Genomic DNA, 19088 nt, shown 5'->3' on the forward strand with positions numbered 1-19088 from the left:
AACTATTCTGCTGTGGTCAGACTGAACCAGAGATAGAGCCTTTACATATGCAGGTATTGGCTGTACTTGGGGATTACCAACCTATTCAACCATAGCTTCTCCTTTTGAGATGTGCTGATCAGTAAAAAGACACCTGGGCACTTTTTAATTCCATCTGATTCAAAGAAAACGTTTAGAAGATCATGTTTGTGGACTTTGCTTCTTGGTTATTACAAAAGTAATGACCTGAGGTGATGAAGGCTTCTGACATCATGTGGGAAACATGCATTCTTGCCTGAAGACTACCTATTCAGCTGTCCTCCACCTGAGCCAGGACTGGGCATCAGGTATTTGGAAAACCTTGAATCAGGTCATTCTTTTCTGCTGCTATCCAAGCTACTCCAAGCTAAGGACTTCCAGCTCCAGGACCATCTTGCAGGGAAAATTCATCCCAGAGAGAAAAAAGCCACCACCTCACAAGCTACTTAAAAATATGTATCAGTCATTCTGATTTTTAGAATTGCTATAAAACACACACTCAAGTTAGGAAAGTTCTTTTTGTTGTCATGGAACAGAAAGACAAGATGAATGTTCAGATTTGACTCTAGAGCAGAACATATTTTGGACAACTTTTGATCGTAGGAGAAATTTAGCTATTTAAAATGGTAGAAAGTGGGGGCTTAAGTGATAAATACTTATGGGTAAGAGGGCCCACAGTTAAATTACTTAAATTTTCCTCACAATTAGCCTACATTAAACTTTTAATCAAATGCCTGATCTGTTAAAATGGCTAAGAATTTAAATATAAAACAGATAAATGTTAATCCTTAATTCAGAATATAACAAACTATCCAACATTGAGGTTAAATATCTGACATTATATCTATGTATATTCTCCTTAGTTTTCTAAAATAGCAAGTCCAGTAATAGTTGTCCATTTTACTATAGCCATGTCAGTTGCAATTTCAGTAGATAGAATTTACTAAAATACTCCTTTTCACTGTTTTCCTCATTTTTAAATTTCCTATGCAGCATTCCTTGTCATAAGAGTATGTGTACATATTTATGTTTTACAATGATGGATGTCGTATTTGCAATATTAATTATCCAAAACAAAATTGAATGCCAATTCCAACTAAAAACATCCTTACATTTGTTGTATTGCATTTGCAAAAGAGTCAAGAAAGAGCCCTGGTTGACAGAGTTAAGTTCCTTGGCCAAAAAAGGTGTTTTTTTGTTTTTTGTTTTTCCCAATTTAACACAGTTAATTAAGTAACCAATATTGACTGCAAATTGGCTTGATTTTTTTAATATGAAAAATTGAAAATGCATACAAACCAAATTCATGTCATATTTTCTTTAGTATTTAATATTTTCTAAGTAGCCATAGCATTTGTACATAGAAGGTGAGACCAGGTCTTTTGAAGAGAACTGGGATTTGGAAATGCGGAGGGGAAAAAAAGGATGCGGGGTATAAATTAGAATCTGGTATGCTATGTACTACTTACCTTCAAAAGTCAAATAAAACTTTCCTCTGTCAAACCAAACGAGGGAAGGCTGTTCATTCTCTGTATGGCCAGGAGTTGAAGCGGGATGGGAAAGGTTAAGGAGAGGGAGAGAGAAGGACACAGTATGAGTTACAGGTCATTAATCTCACTATGGGGGAGGGCGGAGGCACTGCATGCCATTAGCGTGCAGGAAAAAGGGAAGGCTGGCAATCTATGATTTAGTTTTTGTTTTTAGTTCGGGAAACAGAAAGCAAAAGCAAAGCTATGGAGGCCTAAAGGGATGGGCACATGTTGTTGGTAGCTTGATACTCGGTGCTTGCGCGCATGGAGCGGAAGTCTTCCTGGCCATGCAGGGGCGTCAGCATATTTTAACTGCACTAGTTAGGGCAAACGGTCATTCAGCAATTGCTGTATCCATTTCATCTTCAATGTCATCCCCTTCTATAGTTTCAAAAAGATAAACTCGGAGTTATGGATTATATCAAACTTAGCTTAGGTTTTAAATGACAACAGCATTGCATATCAATTTAAAGTTCATGGAAGATGTCACATATCTTCCGTCCCCTCCCCTGGAATCACCTTAGGCATCCAGACACAAAACACCCTTTACCTATGTACCAAAGAGAAAACAAGATTACTGACGGTGTTCTATTATATTTTAAATTAAAAAGCAGTCACTGGACATGTAATTCTGAGCAGTTAAATTATTCCTTCCTTTGTAAATTCACAAAGCAATAGCATCTCACCTTTTTCAAACCTTTTGAGAAACTGTCATGCAACCTGCTGCTTTTTAATATGTTCACTTAAAAAATTGGTGATATGAGTTCCACGATGAATAATAAATAGACAGGGTGCATCTGAGAGGCATCAGACACTCATGAGGTGACTAGCATGTCCATTAAGTTTACAGCATTCAGATGGCATAATGGCTTGGATTTTTAAAGTCTGGATATCTAGAGATCACTCGGCTAGCACCATACCTGCCAGCGTTTCACAGCGCCTTTCAAACGAGGGCAGTTTGTCATAAAAAACATCATCTTCTGACACTACGAACCAAAGAAATATAAAGGAATGGAAAACAAAAACACAAATACAAATCCCAAATGAAATCAAGCAGTACACTTCATAAATTGAAACACAGGAATGATATTAATGGAAAAAGGAAACAAAACCTAACACACCAGGATCATGATGATAGGGTATAAAAAAAAGGGGATGTGCTTATTTTATGATGGTTCTATGAGGAAAAAAATTAAAGATTTTTAAATGTCAGGTTTTAGCATCTGTGAATTTGGTTGAAGTCAGTGCCATGGAAGAAATCACACCTCCACCTTTTCAGGGAATTGTTAAACGCACTCCCATTAGTAATTGACTTGTGTAAGTGCATTCTACTCAGACATAGTTCTCAGGTGGCCAGACATATGTCCATCAATAGAACCTCTTGGTACACAGGATCACTCAGAATACACCTTCCCCCTGCCCCAGTGGGAAAGAGTAAGCTTTCAACAGACCATAAAAAAGCAACAGTATAAATCTGAGGTAGCTGAATGAAGTATCCCCTTTCAAACTCATCAGTATCCAAATTCAGTTTGCCTTGCATGCATCTTTAGTAGTTGTGGCTTGTTAATTTTGGGCAATATGACTGTAATTCCATCTTTGGCTATGGTATCCAACTATGGACAAATATCTTTGTAAATTGATCACAACAGTTGTTCTGGACCCCAACTGTTCCAGATCTTTGCACGTGGTCTCCTTTCTCACCTATTAAAAAATACAGGTAGTTGGAGTTCTATTCTATATGATCAACTAAAGACGTGCTCAGTTCCACAGGTCTAAAGAATATTATTACAACTTAAATTAAAAACTGAATCAAATCTGTACAAAGACCCATAAGGGAGAATCCCCCCCACAATATAGAGAAGATAAGGAAATGGATGAGGGTAGTAAAATTATTCTATAACCAATGTTTCTTGGAAAAAATATTCTACTGCCTTGCCTTCTAGATTTAAGTAAAGCAGGAAAACTGCTTCTTAACAATTTTTCAGGTTCTAGGATAGCACCTGTCAATCAGGTTTTATTATACAAGTGGCTTCCTTGGTGCCTGGAACAAGTTGATGCAATGCCTGCAATATCAGTAGGAGAGGACAAGACAAATGGAACTGGCAACAAGAAGGACACTCCATAATCTGTCCAGAAAATAGGAAGCCAAACAGTTACTGGCAGTATCTGAATGTTACAATACCCTTTCATACCAGTTAATGGAGAATGATGGAGGATATTTCTTTCCTTTGAAGACCTAACTTCATATTTACAATTTCCTTAAAATGAGGAGCCTCCATCATGATAGGCACTGAGTAATATATAGAATTGTTGGATCACTATTGTGTACACCTGAAACTAATATAACACTGTATGTTAACTATACTAGGATTAAAATTTTTTAAAAAAATTGAAAAATAAAGAGAAGGCAAGAATTCACATACAAAAAAAAAAAAAAAAAAAGGAGCCTCCAATACTGCCATTTGTTTTTTGAGTTGAAGTTCCAAAAGAATAGTTCATAGGGCTGAATAACATGCTGACAATTTTTTTTTTGTGGTGGTTGTGGATTTGAGGGCTTAGAATACAGCATCATAACTAAATTGGGAAACAAAAGATGAATTTTTGGATAGCTCTGTGCTTGCTTTAAGTAAGGGCAACACTCAAATTAAGTACAGAAGAAAAAATTTCCTTAGGAACTAACCGTGGAAATTGCCTCAAACTGATCTGAGATGGGGAAGCCAATAATAGAGACAGGTTTAAAAAAAATAGTAGAAAAAAAGACTAAAATTAAATGTGGGAATTTTACATTGAGATTGGGAATATCCATCTCCAAAGATCTTTCTGTGTAAAGTAATTGGCATTAATACAAGTATTTTTAAAAGAATGTTTATCCAATTCAGAATTGCCACCCAACCTGGAGAGACAAAGACTTGGAGAAAATATTGTAAGATTTAGATGCTATGGCTAATATTCCAGTACTGAATATAAATCACTTTTGCTTAGAGTTCTACACCAAAGGAAACATCAAAATCTACCTACTTCTTCCTCTGGTGTCCATAAGTGGTTACTTTTCATTAATTCAGATTTCTGAGAGGATGTTAAAGATGCAGTTGTAAATGCATAATTAACAGGGAAGGAATATAATTAACAATATATTTTATAATATAATATATAAATATATATATTATAATATATATTTATTTTCATTTAACAATGAAAAAGTTGTCTTTATGGTATTCTTATTGCATTGGGGTACCAAAGATTTTGCAAACATCTAAAAAAACCCCATTACTATTATCCATAGAAATAAGAAAAAAAAAGTAAGAAAAATGGATATTTAAATTAGAAGCAACTCTGTTTATCTCTAAATGGCTAAGAGTTTGTTTCTTAGAATAATTTTAAACATTTTCTCTATCCCCATAATATTAATAGGATTTCCCCCCCAAATCAGTGAAGATCCTTTAAGTTTTTCTCATGGAAAAGGAGTGTATTGTATTTTATTAATTCTGATATGTGCACTTTTTTACATTTTTGACATCTTTGAAATTGGGATGGGCCTTAAAATTAATGTGATAAGAAAGTATTGTATCTTAGCTCCCTTGGCAGCTTTCCCCTTCCTTTCTTAGTCATATATAAAATAATAGTGTATTTTCTGATGGGAGGTGTCTTAAATTCAGTGATATACAGTTGCAGAGGGGTTCTTCATTATTTGAGTGTGGCAATGCAGAGAAAGTCCTATTTTTAGGTGTGGCTTCAGATTTATTACTTTATATCAGAGCTTTCATGGAAGATTTTATGTCCCAAGTCTTCAGGGGGCATAGTCTTACTTAAAAAGTTTGTCCTTGAATTACAGTAAACTTTGCAATAAGCAAGTGCAAATAAATATGTACGAAGTTTCCACCACATTTGCCCCAGTTTTGGCTCAGATGTCATAGGAAATGTCGAAAAAATTTTGTGTGGTAGGAGGAAAGTTTCCTGCTAAAATTCTCCATCCTCTGCAAGCCATTTGACTACATAAAGTTGACATTCCACGTCAGTCATGAATAGTCGACCCCTTGGTGCTGAACTGCTAAAGCACATCTTCTCCAGAAAGAGATAAACAGCAATACACAGGAGCTGCTGGGCAGCCATTTAACAAGGCAGTTACTTCGGAGAGAAGTGGCTGTTGGGTGACTCACAGACGCAGGAAGTAAAGGACAAGAGCGTGAGGAAGAGGAAAACTAAAACAAAACAAAAAACCAGAACCAAACAAATTAAGTCGGAATGCTCCTCAGCAATGAAGCAGTGTGAGTATCTTCTCAGGTGGCTTTATTGTTTTTCAACCCCTCTGTCATTCATTTTGAAAGAATGCGTACTGGTTGTGCTAAGAATCAAAATCACTGGCCAGGATTTGAGATTTCTGAGGCAGGGAGTATAAAAACCCATTGTATAAAACATGGACACAGTTCAAATTCTCTGTGTGTGTCATTTTCTCTACGAATCTCAATGAGTTTAAAGAATATGTTAGTCGGTCATCTGAGGTCAGTCGAGGTCTGCTTTGTGAGAGTTTATGCTTCTTATTTTCCTCTTTGACCAACCAGGAAAATCACACAGAGTGGGTGGAACAAATAATCTTGAGAAAAAAATAAAACAAAACAACCCTCCCCCCCAAAACAAAAACAAACAAACAAAAAAACAGAGCAAGAGTGAGAGAAATGGCAGTTGCAATCAGAAGTATTAAAGTGTCCAAAAAAAAAAAAATGTTGGGACATTACAGAAAAAAATGAACAACAACAACAAAAAAACCCAGACAGAACTGACCTCATAGGCATCTTAAAACAGGAAGCCCCAAATTATCTCCATGGATGATGCAGAGAAAGAATAGTCTTATCTATATAAATAATGTCAAATATCTGTCTGTTAATGAATCCTACAAAATTGGATAGCTGGCTATATTTTCACCCAATTTGAAGGATTGTTTTGGGTTTGTCTGATTAAAACTATAGAACACATGATATAGTTGAAATTCTCTTTAGGGCCCCTATGAGGCACACCTTCATTTATATCCCTGGGAAAATAAGTAGTTTTCCAGAAGAGCTTCAGGCTTTGATCAAACTATTTCTCCCATGGGCAACTCTGTAGCATGCTCTTCTTTGGTAAATAATAGCAGGGATTTATTTAGCTTTGGGTTAATGATTCTCCCAAGCAATGCAGGATGGGCCAGCTGTTTACAATATGGGAGACTTGGAAGAGAGTTCAGACAATGAAGGAAGACAATGGGAAAAAATGTAAGGGCAGAGCCCCAGGTCAGAGATACCATGCAAACATGAGAGAGGCAGCAGCTTGTGGAAGATGGGTAAAGAGGTATGTAGAGAGATCAGCCTTGGGAAGAGGAAAAATGCTCCAGGCAAAATGAGGCATTTAAACCTGGGAAAACCTGAGCAGCCATTCTCAACTCTTGACTTTCATCATACCATATGGAAAGAGGCACAAAGGCATTTGCTGAAAATGCCAGCAATGACTTATTTCTCAGGGAAAATTGACCACACATCATTGCAAAGCACTAGAAAAGAATGTGAAAAAGTTTGCCCAAGTCCCACTTACACCAACACTTATACCATCTGTCAACATAAGAACAACCAAAAGGAATGAAGAAATGAAAGCTTGAAGAAAACAAAAGATTTAAATTTTGTGATTTCTGATGTGGTACACGATTGGAACTTAAACATTCTTCTTCAAAGGAGACTAGTTTTATTATAAGAAATAATATGTAAATAACAGGACCTTTTTGATGATTTCTTCTTTACTTTTATGAGTAGCTCTGTATGGAATAGCATAAGAGAATTCCTGCAAAATACAGGTGTTAATGTTCTTTTATTTGTTTATTTGCTTAGTCAAAGCATTTTGCCTCCTTTGCTGAGAAGCTGCTTTTAAAAAAGAAGAGTCAGCTGATAGTAGCAGAACAGAGAGCAAAACAATTTCAACCAGAAATACAGGGCCTTGAGGTATTCAGATCATAAAAAATAGCCAGTCAAAACAACAAACAGATTAAAAGAGAGGAGATAATTTTTACCAACTGTGGGAGTGGTGGCTGCACTCAAGGAATTGGTGGACGATATTGAAGAAGTACTCTCAGCTCGTGCAAGGGGTGCTATTGGAGGAGGGCTGGAAGAGTGTATGGGAGGGCTAAAAGGTCTGGGCTGCAGGCAGAAGAAAAGAGATAAAAAATTAGATATGCAGGTTGTAGTATTTTTGTTCCATATTTTTGACATCTTCCAGCCCTGGATATGACAACTCAGGTTCTTAAAAGAGTATAGGTGACACCATTTTTATCTTGAAATTGCTTATATCTATACAAGGAGCTTGTGGATGGAGCTAGAGGAATTACAAACCATGGTATGCTACACTTAGCAGGTACATCAGGCTTAGAGAAACTGAGATCTGTGATGTTTCAAGACTGTGAACCTACCTGCCCCCAGGGACTAAGCAAATAACTTCAGGTGTGAGCTTATACCCATTTAAAGATATTTAAATAGGGACATCTGGGTGGCTTAGAGGTTAAGCAGTTAAGCATCTGCCTTTGGCTCAGTGGCTCAGGGCGTGATCCCGGGGTCTCGGGATTGAGTCCCACATCAGGCTCCCTACATGGAGCCTGTTTCTACCTCTGCCTGCGTCTTTGCCTCTTCTCATGAATTAATAAAAATCTTTTTTTAAAAAAAGATATTTAAATACAGTATACTAAACTGTGCTTGCTAAACCAGATGGTATGGGCATCACAAAGTTTGTGACTCCTGTGTGTTGATATCAAAGTGCGTTGATATCAAAGAAACTGACCTCTTTCAGAGGTCTCTTAGTCACACAGAATGTTTTCCACCTTTTCAGCCCAAACATGATGCAAGAAACTTCTGGAACAAATTTAGCAGGCTACCACCCTCCTATAAATCCACACGGTGTGCCAGTAAGATCTCTTAGTCTGAGGATGGAGACCAAGACTTACCTTCTCTTGGAGTCTTCCCAAACCAGATACATAGGGTGAAAGGAAATACCTCTCTTTCTAAAGAACTCCCTATTTTAGACCTCGACTTGAAAGATACATAAATCAGTATCATCTTTCAAATGTGATATTTAAGATGACATCTGTTGGGCCATTTGAGCCAGCGATCTGAGGCCATTGAGGTGGCCCGTGTTACGGCATTTTGGCTTGTTTGTCATTCTCACCATGAGTCTCTGAGCAAGGCAGGGCAGAAGGGAACATACCACATCTCCAACTCCAGGTTTTCCCGGAGGTAGCTTTGGCCGAGATGGAGGCCGGGGAGGAGGTGGTGGAGGGGTGGTGCTGCTGCAGGGAACCAAGGGAGTGGCTGGTCGAGCAGGGGATGATGCACCTGAAAAACAAGCTGGTGTTAACAATGGCTGGAACCACATGTGGCCAAGAGCTGTCATCAAGGAATCCTCCTTCCCCACCCCCACAGTACAGTGCCAGTCCCAGGTACTTTTCTTCACGGAGCAGTTAGTACACTCAACACTCTAGCATCTAGTGTGTATGTGTTTTTTTTTTTTTAATAAAGAAAAAAAATCACTCAGTTGAACTATAGTTGATGGCAGAAGCTGAAGCTTATTGCCTTTTGTTGTCATGTGACACCCAGTGAAAGGTAAATCCTTTTATTATTCTCTGTGATGGAAAATACGCTTTAAGACCCTTTTAGCCTGGTAGTGAGGACCTTTCATTTGACCAAACACACACCAAACTTATAATAAATTATCTTGTTTTGCATATTCAGAATTTATGTCCAAGATGAAAATGAAAGTTAGACCTTGAAGGAAGGTGAATGATTTTTCCACATTATTTATTTATACATATATATATATATATATATATATATATATATATATATATAAAATCATGTATAAGGGATTTATCTTTTTTAATGTGCTTCAAAATATGAGTGCTAACTTTAATAAATGTAAGTAAGCACTTGATAGTAAGCAAAGGACAGAATATAAGACAGTAAATTAGATGTTGCACGAATAGTTTGCATTTAGCATCTTAATAACAGAATCACATTGAATTTAGAGGACTGTATTTTTTGAAGGAGGCTGCTTAGGAATCTATGTCGAGTTGGCCCATGATGATTTTTGTGGTGATTTTGAAAAGAGTCTTGGATTTACTTTTCTGGCTGTCAATGACAAACATGGTACACACAGAAGACACACAGAGGCCGGCATGCACACTAATCAGCACACCAGTAGGGTCTCGAGACTCAAAGGTCTGCCTATCTTTAGCCAGATGTCTGGGGTACATGGATCAACTACTTGACTCCAAACCTGAAGAAATTCAGATCACTTTTCCAGAACGTGCGTGTTCAGAAAAGTTCCAACTACTCCAGAGGTTTTGTCACTTTGGTTAGAAGCACAGGTATCGGATCATTCCAAGAAAATTCTAAGAAATCCTGCCTCAGGAAAATAACCGCCCACTCCTATCTTCCCATCCAACATGCCACAAAACCGTGCTTTCTGGAGAATCCTAGATTGGCAAGATGCTGGTCCCCATCTCCAGATCTTCAGATTCCCAAAGAGCTTTGAAGTTGAACAGCAAAATCCATCATCTTGGAATCTGCTCTCATCTTAAGAGAGTCTGGGTGTAAACCTTGCTCCTCTTATCTAAATGCAACCTGAAAAATTGAGTGTGTTGTGTTTCTCTGTGCTGTTTATTCTAAGTGTAATTTCATTAGTGTGAAACTACTAAAATTACCGCCACATCCATCCCTATCTCTATTACCTCTACACCTCTACCACTTTTCTAACTGTATTCGTATTTTTTATTGTATTGGGCCAAGATTGATGCTAGACACTTTACATACACTATCTTATTTTATCACCACACTAAATTTTGCAGGAAAGTACTGTGGTTATCTCAATTGGAGCTAAAGCTCAGAGATATTGAGTAACTTGTTCAAGATCACAGAGCTCAGATGGTTGATTTAATTCCAAGGCCCAAGATCTTAAATGCAGTGTCTTGTAGCTTTAGGTGGACTGTGAAGTCCCATATTTTGCATTAAGTCTGCTCTGAGTTTTGCAGCAGCAGCTTGCACACATCTCTCTCTACGTAAATATTTTTAGTCTTTGGCAAATCTTTTCTTGAATAAAAAAATAAGATATGTTTTGACAGGTCCCACTACAAAGTTTTCTTTTGACTTAATAGATTGACACCCAGGATGTTTCCAGGAAACAGAAGTGACAGCTGAGAGACGGAGAATAACCCTTTAAACAACAGAGTCTTTGTCAGGAAGTTTCATGAGGCTTTTTCTAGGTTCTGTTTCACTGGAAAACCATGCCATAGGAATGGTTCAAAATATCTATCCAAGAAATAGTCTTTTGAATCAAGCTCAGGAGAAGGTCATGCTGCTTATCCTCATTCTACATGTTCTAAAAGGGAAAGTTTTGAAAACCACTGTCAATAATGCTTGGGATAGTTAATATGGGGGTTGTTATCAAAGCAGTGTGAAATAATGAAAAAAAAAAAAAAAGAAAATTAATGAAAAGGCAGATGATCTGACTCCTGGCCCGGCCTGCCACTTATCAGCTGGGGGATCTTAACCTCTCCGAATTTCAGCTTCCTATTTTAAAAAAATGAGACATTTCTAACATACAAGGTAGTTGTAACAATCGAAATGGAAATGCTTATAAAGTGTTTAGTAAACTACAAAATGCCACACAAATAAAAGGGAATAGATGTTGACGATGATAGTAAAGACTGTCTTTTCATACAGACACAACTGAAAGCAAAGAAAAAAGTGGCTAGTTAACTGTTTCCCTTGCTCTTTCACTTTTTCCTAACTGAATTGACTTAATTGATTTGTTGCGCAGTTAGAAAGACACTGAGCGTCTTTAAGAAGCAAAAGAAGTGTTTAGGAAGCAAAACAATCTTGATAGAACCCTGAGGTTCAGCAGAGAATAGTCAGGGCCTGAGGCTTATTTTATAACTGAACTGAGGCTTCCCATGCTTTTGTGAGATCGCACAATTGTTTCGTATGCTAAGAGTGTAGAAGACTGTACATCTCTATCCTCATTCTTTGATCTGGAATTATGCTTTCATTTCTTCTCCAAGCAGTGTTTACTCCCATGAGCAGTTCTGGAAAAATTAACTGGACATCGCTGAGTAAGGTTTAACTTTAAAAATCACATGTATGTTATTTGAGTTTTGTGAGTTCAAAAAAGTTGACAACCATTGACATACTTTCAGTTCATTTGCTGCTTCAACTTGAAATTCTAGCATAGTTTCTTTGGTAGCCCCTTGAAAACCACACAATTATTGCTTCAACTTTCATTTCTCTTTGTTGAAGAGTGCCTTCCCCATTTGGACTCTGCCACTCTAAAAAGACTTGTAGTTAGGAAATATATGTGTCTAGTTCAACCCCAGTTAGCTCATTTTCATTTGTTTATAAATGTGTGTGTATGTGTATAATATCTTTTATATTGGCTTAGTCTCTCAAGTTGGAAAGTGTTGCACATCCTATCTTTACTAACCTCTTTTTCTCTGGTCTCTATAGGCCAATAAAACTCTTTCCCCCTCCCATTCTCTGGCACACCACCCACAAGGAAGAAGAAATGGCCTTTGCAAAGAGAATTATTGTCTGCATTCCAATAAAGCAAAGTTTTGGCCAAACTAGGTATTTATAACTTTTCCATAAGGAAATCAAAATTCTTGGAGCAAATTCTTAACTTCCAACTGTTTTTCAACATCAGGTAACTCAACTAATTCACAAGGCTGTGAATACTGTCTAAATTTGGTCAGTGACCAAGTGAATGAAATTTTAAAAGTGAGTAATGGTATCCAGTTAAATACAGTTTGAGATGTATAGGAAAAGTTAGTCTCATCAGGCTAAGTTTTATAAAAAGGAGGTCTTGAGAAGCATTGCTAATCTTTAAAACATGAGGCCATCTCTCATTGTTTTAATCGTAAATGTACATTTCTGCTAGTCTGTGTATATTATATCAATAAAACATTAAATGGAAAATAAACTGGGGCTTAATTAAGGACATAATTGTGCAGTTTTATTTATTCATGAGCTTCATTGACTCAGTTCAATCTTCCGCTTAGAAATTCAATCTTTTACCAGCAAAGTAGAGGGTTTTTTCCAACTCAGTTATTAAGAATCAATAGCCTTTACTGGTAACACCTAAAAATAATTTCAAACATTTATGCTAAACAAAGATGACAACAAAATTCTCAAAGATTTCAGAAAGAAGGCAAAGACCCCATTCTTCACTCATTAGATCTGTGGTCAATTCAATTAAACTTCTTCCAGAGTCTTGTGGTAGGTGATGGAAGAAACAGATGAGCAACAAATCTGCCCTGTCCTCCTTCTCCCCAACTAAACATGTTCATTTTGAGGAAAGTAAAGTGGCCTGCCACTGGAACAAAGGGGTTATTCCTCTATGTCTTTCAGAAGAGCCTGGAAAGAAAGGATACCCTGGAGATATTCCCCACTTTGACAATAGACAGCCAGCTTCTTTGGGTTTGAAGTCTGAACCAAAGGCTTCACCTACGGTCCTTTTATTACTTTGACAGATAAGTAAAGAGGCTTATATTCCCAAAATGATCTAAAAAAGCAACCGAGGATGAAGGTGGGTGCTCTAATCCTCTAAACTTAGGGAGAGAAGCACAGAGAAGTGGATTTTGAGAGAAAACTGTTGATCTTGTTGGGCAGTATAAGTGGGTGTCAGTGGTCAAAAAGTTTGGGCTATTTTGTAACTAAACCTTAAAAGAGTGCTTAGAGAGGGGTGAAGAACACAGCCTGAAAATTAGACCTGAGTATGACTGAGTATCCCAAGTATATCACCTGTAGCTGTGTAAACTTTGGAAAGTTACTTGACATCTCTGAGCCTCTGTTTCCCCAAGTTTACACAGCTGTAAAATAGGAGCAATAAGAGAGCATTTATCACATGGGGTTGTTGTAAGGATGAAATGGTGTGCACAAAGCATTAATAATACCCAGGAGAAGAAACTGTAGCCATATTATTGACAAAGGCTCTCAGAGGTCCTATGGTAAAGAAACCTGCCGATTTTAACACAATGTTCCCCAAATTTGATAATTGAGTAGCTCTTCTTTTTTGGTAGAAGAAGGCACATGGGACATGTGTAGTGATATAAAGGTGAATCTCCAGCCCTCTCCTTGATCAGATTGGATGCTTGAAGCACAGGAATTTTCAAACACATGCACTCTGTGCACTGTTTGCCTATTGAAAGAGGCAACAGTGATAAATGACTGTTACAAAAGAGACAAATGCCTTTCCTTCCTATCTCTTACTAGATCTAAATTATCATAAACTTGGTTGCTTCTTCCAAAGCAACAAACAAACAAACAAACAAACAAAAAAAACACATGGCACTCAGAAGGTGCCTAAATCGAACCCACGGGCATAAGAGGGAAGGCACTGTAGGGTCTTGCCAGGTAAGTCTGAGCACCAGTAGAATAAAAAATTATTGAAGAAGATACCTTAAAAATTTTTTTATCTTTCTTAGGTTTGTGTGGCAGATATTGCCATCCTTTTATAGGATGGGAACACAATATGAAGCTCCAAGGAAGGAAAACCAAAACATCAGATTCAATATCAACATTTGCATAGAGAGGCCCAAATTCCATTTCTGATTGACTTTTCCATCTCCTGTCACCATACTTAGAGTTGACTTCATGTGCTGACAGGGAAATTAGACACTGAACATGAAATTCACTGGCTAGGAAATCTGTCTTTCTAGAACTTTCCTAAATTCCAAACAGTGACAAAGCAGCTTCCTTTAAAAAACTATGCACTTCCTAACAGCAGGGTGGAAGGCAGAGCACTCCCAAGGAGTGCTAGGAGTGCTAGGAGTGCGGGGAAGAACACATCCACAGACTTGCACTATGACAGTTAGCATTCGATGCACTAGGACATGCCATGGGGCCACAGAACACCCAGACCAAAGGAGGAACGGCGGAAGCTCTAAAGCCAACTGCCAGGCAGGAGGAGGGTGTTGTTCACACTGCAGCAGCCACGGCCATTCCCGGTCACACGAAGCACACTCAAACAGTAAGACGTACCACTGGTGGTCCCCGTACCACTGCCCGAGCCAGGTCCAGGGGATGAAACCACAGTCCTGTAGGTGGGTGGTGGTGGGGGAGGTGGGGTTGCTCTCTGTCCCAACCCAAAATCTTTGGGAGATGAGATTGTTTCTAAGTAATCATCTTTAATGAAGGTCTGCTCAGCGATTTTCTTCTGGACTTCTTCTAAATTGAGCGGCGATGGTACATTGCGCGGAGGGCCAGGGGGTCCTGGGGGCCCTGGGGGGCCTGTAGGTCCCGGGGGGCCCGGAGGTGGGGAGTCAGATGGGTTGTCTGATGCAGCTGGTGGGGACACCACCTTTTCCCTTGGAGTCAACTCTGGCGTAACATGTTCCGGGGATGTATCAGAAAAATGGACCCACTTTTCTTCAGCATTAGCAGCAACAGACTTGGGGGATGACACTGGACCAAAAATGCTGTCCAAGTCATTGATGGATGGTAGCTTTTCAATTTTGACCTCTGTGGCTGACTGGTCACTTCCTGTGGTTAAAGTAGTTGATTTTTAACTTTAATTGACTTTGTGAATATTATTTTCATGGGGCGGGAGTGGGAGGGGGTGAGGCAAAGAATAGTAAACAGATTGCCTCCTGAGGTGTAAAAATAACTGGATCAGAACTGAAGGGGAGGAGAGACAGTTCCCTGCCTCCAGAATGTGAGCATCACCTTTTTATGTTGTTATTTTACCCTTTCTATTGAGTGACCCCAGGTAGCTGTTTTTACCACCATTGAAAGCGCTGAGTGTGCTACTACTCTCAAAGGCTGCTCACAAGAGTGCAGAGGGTGATCACTCTGAAAACGTTGCACTTTGAAAACGTTCACAGAATACAGGCTCTGGAACTGCACTTCCAAAAGGGAGGTCCCTTCTGAAAGTCTGGCCTACCAAATTACAGACAACACAGTAGAAAGATAATTGATAGCTGAAAATCACCCTCATATTTGATAAATACTGTCTGTTCTAGCACATTAAAATGTTTGGTGAAACTAATAATTATCTGTTAGTTTAAAAAAGTTATTGTATCATAACAAGCTGTACATCCTCCACCTTAAATACACCAGAAACACAGTACAGAGATTATTTAGAGGAATATCCCCCACATATATTCACAAACACACACATATACACCCCACATACAACACACACAGGTTATTGAGAAGACATTTACTACTTATTAGAACTGTTATGAATATACTTGCTTAAGAGGGAGGAAAACTCAAAATATTTTTGTAATTTCTTTTCTCATCAAGTCTAACCTGTTAGCATCGTAGATGGAACTGTGCTATACATCGATCTGGAGTCATGAAACACAAAAGTCTCTATTTTGCTTAATCATTAGCAGCAGCTCTTCTTTTTAATTTAACTTATCAGTAATACGAGAGAAAATTAAAACTATCTTCTACAGCTTGGCAGGAAATGCTTGATAACAAGTGCAATGTGAGGAGTGCACTTTTTATTTAAACACTACAGTTATTGAAATTCGAAACTGTCCCTGAATAATTGCAAGGCATGAGCAGAAGCAACTTTACCTTTAAATAACCCATTGACTCTAAGAACTGGCTCAGCACTTCCATATTTCACATTAGAAAAGAATTAACCTTCAAGACTCCAAGGCCACAGATAAACAGGGTAGCAGATTGCATGTCCCACAATATTTATAATTCTGTCACTAGTAGATTTATTTCTATCTAACATATTTATGAGAATACAAGGATCCAAAATGATTTGAACTTGCAGATACCTTTACCTTTGATGCTCTGGATGACTCTTCGTTGGGTTTTAATCAATATAAATTTCAAAAATGACTATGGCTTGCACTTGGTCTTGTTGATAAATACCTACTCTGCAGCTATCAAACTCACCAGGCTACATAAATAGCAAAGGACAAAGCAGCAATAGAATTCCAAAGGTGATAAAGAACCATATTCTAAGGGCCCAGACACATAACATAGCAATTACTGCTTTTGACTTGCTAGCCCAATAGAACAGGGTAGATTATAAATTGCATGAATATGTAGTATTGATTTCAATAGAAGGTAAAGATGTGCCTTAGAAATTATCTGTCTAAAGGCATGTGGCACTTCCTTGACATATGCCATGATCCTCACACATCTCTTTGCCACTGGATAATAGGGATTCCTGGGGAAAAAATTCCCCATCTCCCAAGCTTACCCACAGGCTGCACATCCTGGGAACCATTCTATGTCTTTGTAGACTAGGCAGTTTTAATTCTAGAAAAAATAATGATCGGTTCTTGGGAAAATATGAATTGTGCCTTGAGATTTTTAATTTGTAAATCATTAAAATGAGTTCCAAAGAAGTAAAATGCCAATTAAACAGGGACTTTCGATGTCGACATTTTTTTTTCTTTCATTTCCTAGTAAATGTGGCCCTCATTCAATAAGATGGTACACAGGAAAAATTAATTGAGAAAGAATATTTTGTGAAACCTGAGAGTGATACTCTAAAATAAATCTGTAGAGTAAGTTGTAATGGAAGGAAAACCAAACGCAAACGTTTTCATGCTAAGTCTCTACAGCTTCAGACACATCGGGGCGTGTTGGGGTCCAGGGCCATTGCTGATTGCTGTATCATCCCAGCACAGAAAAAACTGAAGCTTACCTGGTGCAACTGTTAGTGGGGAGCCTGTTCGGGGTGGGGTGGCTGGTACATTTTTGGGAGGCAGTGGTGGAGGTGCTGAAAAGACATGAGAAACCAAGCTTTATTGATTACTTTCTCCTTAACTGACACAATATTTTGTAGATAAGCAGGATTTAGGCTTTCATCCATATTGCTGCTATTGGTAATGTCATAACCATTAATAGTCTAAATTTTTTTAAGTTCAGAGCTAAGAAAGTGAAGCAGGACTCATTCAGATTCTTCCACTTTATGATAATAAGAATTTGTCAAAAGAATGTCAGATGATGTGGGACACCTGGGTGGCTCAGCAGTTGGGTGCCACCTTCGGCTCAGGTCGTGATCCCGGGATCTGGGATTGAGTTCTGTATTGGGCTCCCTTCCAGGAGCCTGCTTCTCCCTCTGCCTATGTCTCTGCCTCTCTATCTCTCTGTCTCTCTGTGTCTCTCATGAATAAATAAATAAACCTTAAAAAAAGAATGTCAGGTGATAATTATAATGTCATCTTTTTATTCATGCATCCCTTTATTTGACAAACTTCAAGCACTAGCAAAGTTTTACAGCATACTAGGAACTAGGGACTTGGGTTGAATAAAAGAATCTTCTGTCCTCAGGGAGTTATGGTTGAATGAATGAATATCACATTAACAGATGATTATAATCTAGGGTGTGGTGAAGGAAATGAAAATATCTTGGGGTAGACTCAGGTGAAGGGTTTTTAATATAGTCAGGATTGTATTGCTTAGAGTGAATCTGGAAAGATGTCTCAAAGTTATATATTTTAACTTTTAGTATTTTTTTAAAGTCTGAAGCAATATAATTGGGGGCAAGGAAAAATATCCCGATTCCCCTGGTAAAAATTACAGCAAAGCAAAACCCCTGAGATAGAAAAAGTATTGTATTATGGCCTGAACCCAGAGATTCAGCCCCCTGAACTAGACTTGTCATTTTGCAGGCAAGGTTAGGGATCACTGTTTCAACACGTACATCTTTTTTCTTCTTTTTTCCTTACATGTATGTTTTCCTGTCACTGGCTCCATTTGGTAGACTCAAGGAGTTCACACTAATTTCATAAACCAGATTCCAGTTCATTTGTGAATCTCAAATGTTGTTCAATCTTTCAGGACCTAAAAGCAGAGTGGGTCAGCTGGTTGGAGAGTGCTTGGCAGCACGAGAAAGAGTACCTTTCTGTCACTCCAACTCCACCTGACTTCATTTAATTTTAGAGAGCATCCTGTCTTTCTACACAACAGGCATGACTAATAGTTATCATCCTAAAGCCCAGTGCTTCCTAGTCTTTGTTGTGAGCTTCTGAAAACTACACCTCAATTGGATCATGTTTTTCCATAGAAGTTAAAAGTCAATCAGGGGCTCTGTTTCTGATGAAGGTTCACTGCAAAACTTGAGGTCATAATCAACAAAAACACATAAAATACAGCAAAAGCATAATAATTTAAAATAGCTGATTTATGCTGCAATCACAAAATGAGCAAAATTATACCATACACACCAATTATACAACAACCTCTGCCATGCTAAGTGCAGTTGCTGCACATGAAACTCAGAAAACTCTAAAATGCCAATAATTGGCCTTAAAATCAATACATTACCTACATAAACATTTCATTTATGTAGTTTCTTGGCATCTAGGAAAGGTTTTCTAGGAAGAATCTGGATGGCTCAGGTTTCTAAAGAAAGCTTTTCAAGGAAGTTAGAGCTTTTGCACTGGCTTTGTTTCCCAGTAGCACAGAGACACATTCAAAATCACATCACTGGGGTTCAAATTTTCTCAAAGCACATCTCTAAAAGTTTAGGTGTTAAAATAGTTATTGGTGATGCTGTTTTTCC

The 19088-nt window shown here is 38.1% G+C and overlaps 1 protein-coding gene across 34 annotated transcripts in view; it reads right to left on the reverse strand.

Moving 5' to 3' along the window:
- The window catches only part of SGIP1 (SH3GL interacting endocytic adaptor 1), a 197469-nt gene that overhangs the window by 44635 nt on the left and 133746 nt on the right, over positions 1–19088 (reverse strand). For 8 of the 34 annotated variants that reach the window (XM_072730633.1, XM_072730628.1, XM_072730626.1 and 5 more), the window contains 6 exons: positions 17226–17300; positions 14588–15088; positions 8763–8890; positions 7579–7705; positions 2468–2533; positions 1488–1547 (listed from right to left, as the gene is read on the reverse strand). In XM_072730633.1, coding sequence (XP_072586734.1) covers positions 1488–1547; positions 2468–2533; positions 7579–7705; positions 8763–8890; positions 14588–15088; positions 17226–17300 — 957 coding nt within the window. The remainder of the gene's footprint in view (positions 1–1487; positions 1548–2467; positions 2534–7578; positions 7706–8762; positions 8891–14587; positions 15089–17225; positions 17301–19088) is intronic. The other 26 variants (XM_072730636.1, XM_072730631.1, XM_072730629.1 and 23 more) reach the window with 7 other exon arrangements.

Source organism: Vulpes vulpes, chromosome 12, assembly GCF_048418805.1.
Source record: "Vulpes vulpes isolate BD-2025 chromosome 12, VulVul3, whole genome shotgun sequence".
NCBI classification, from domain to species: domain Eukaryota; kingdom Metazoa; phylum Chordata; class Mammalia; order Carnivora; family Canidae; genus Vulpes; species Vulpes vulpes.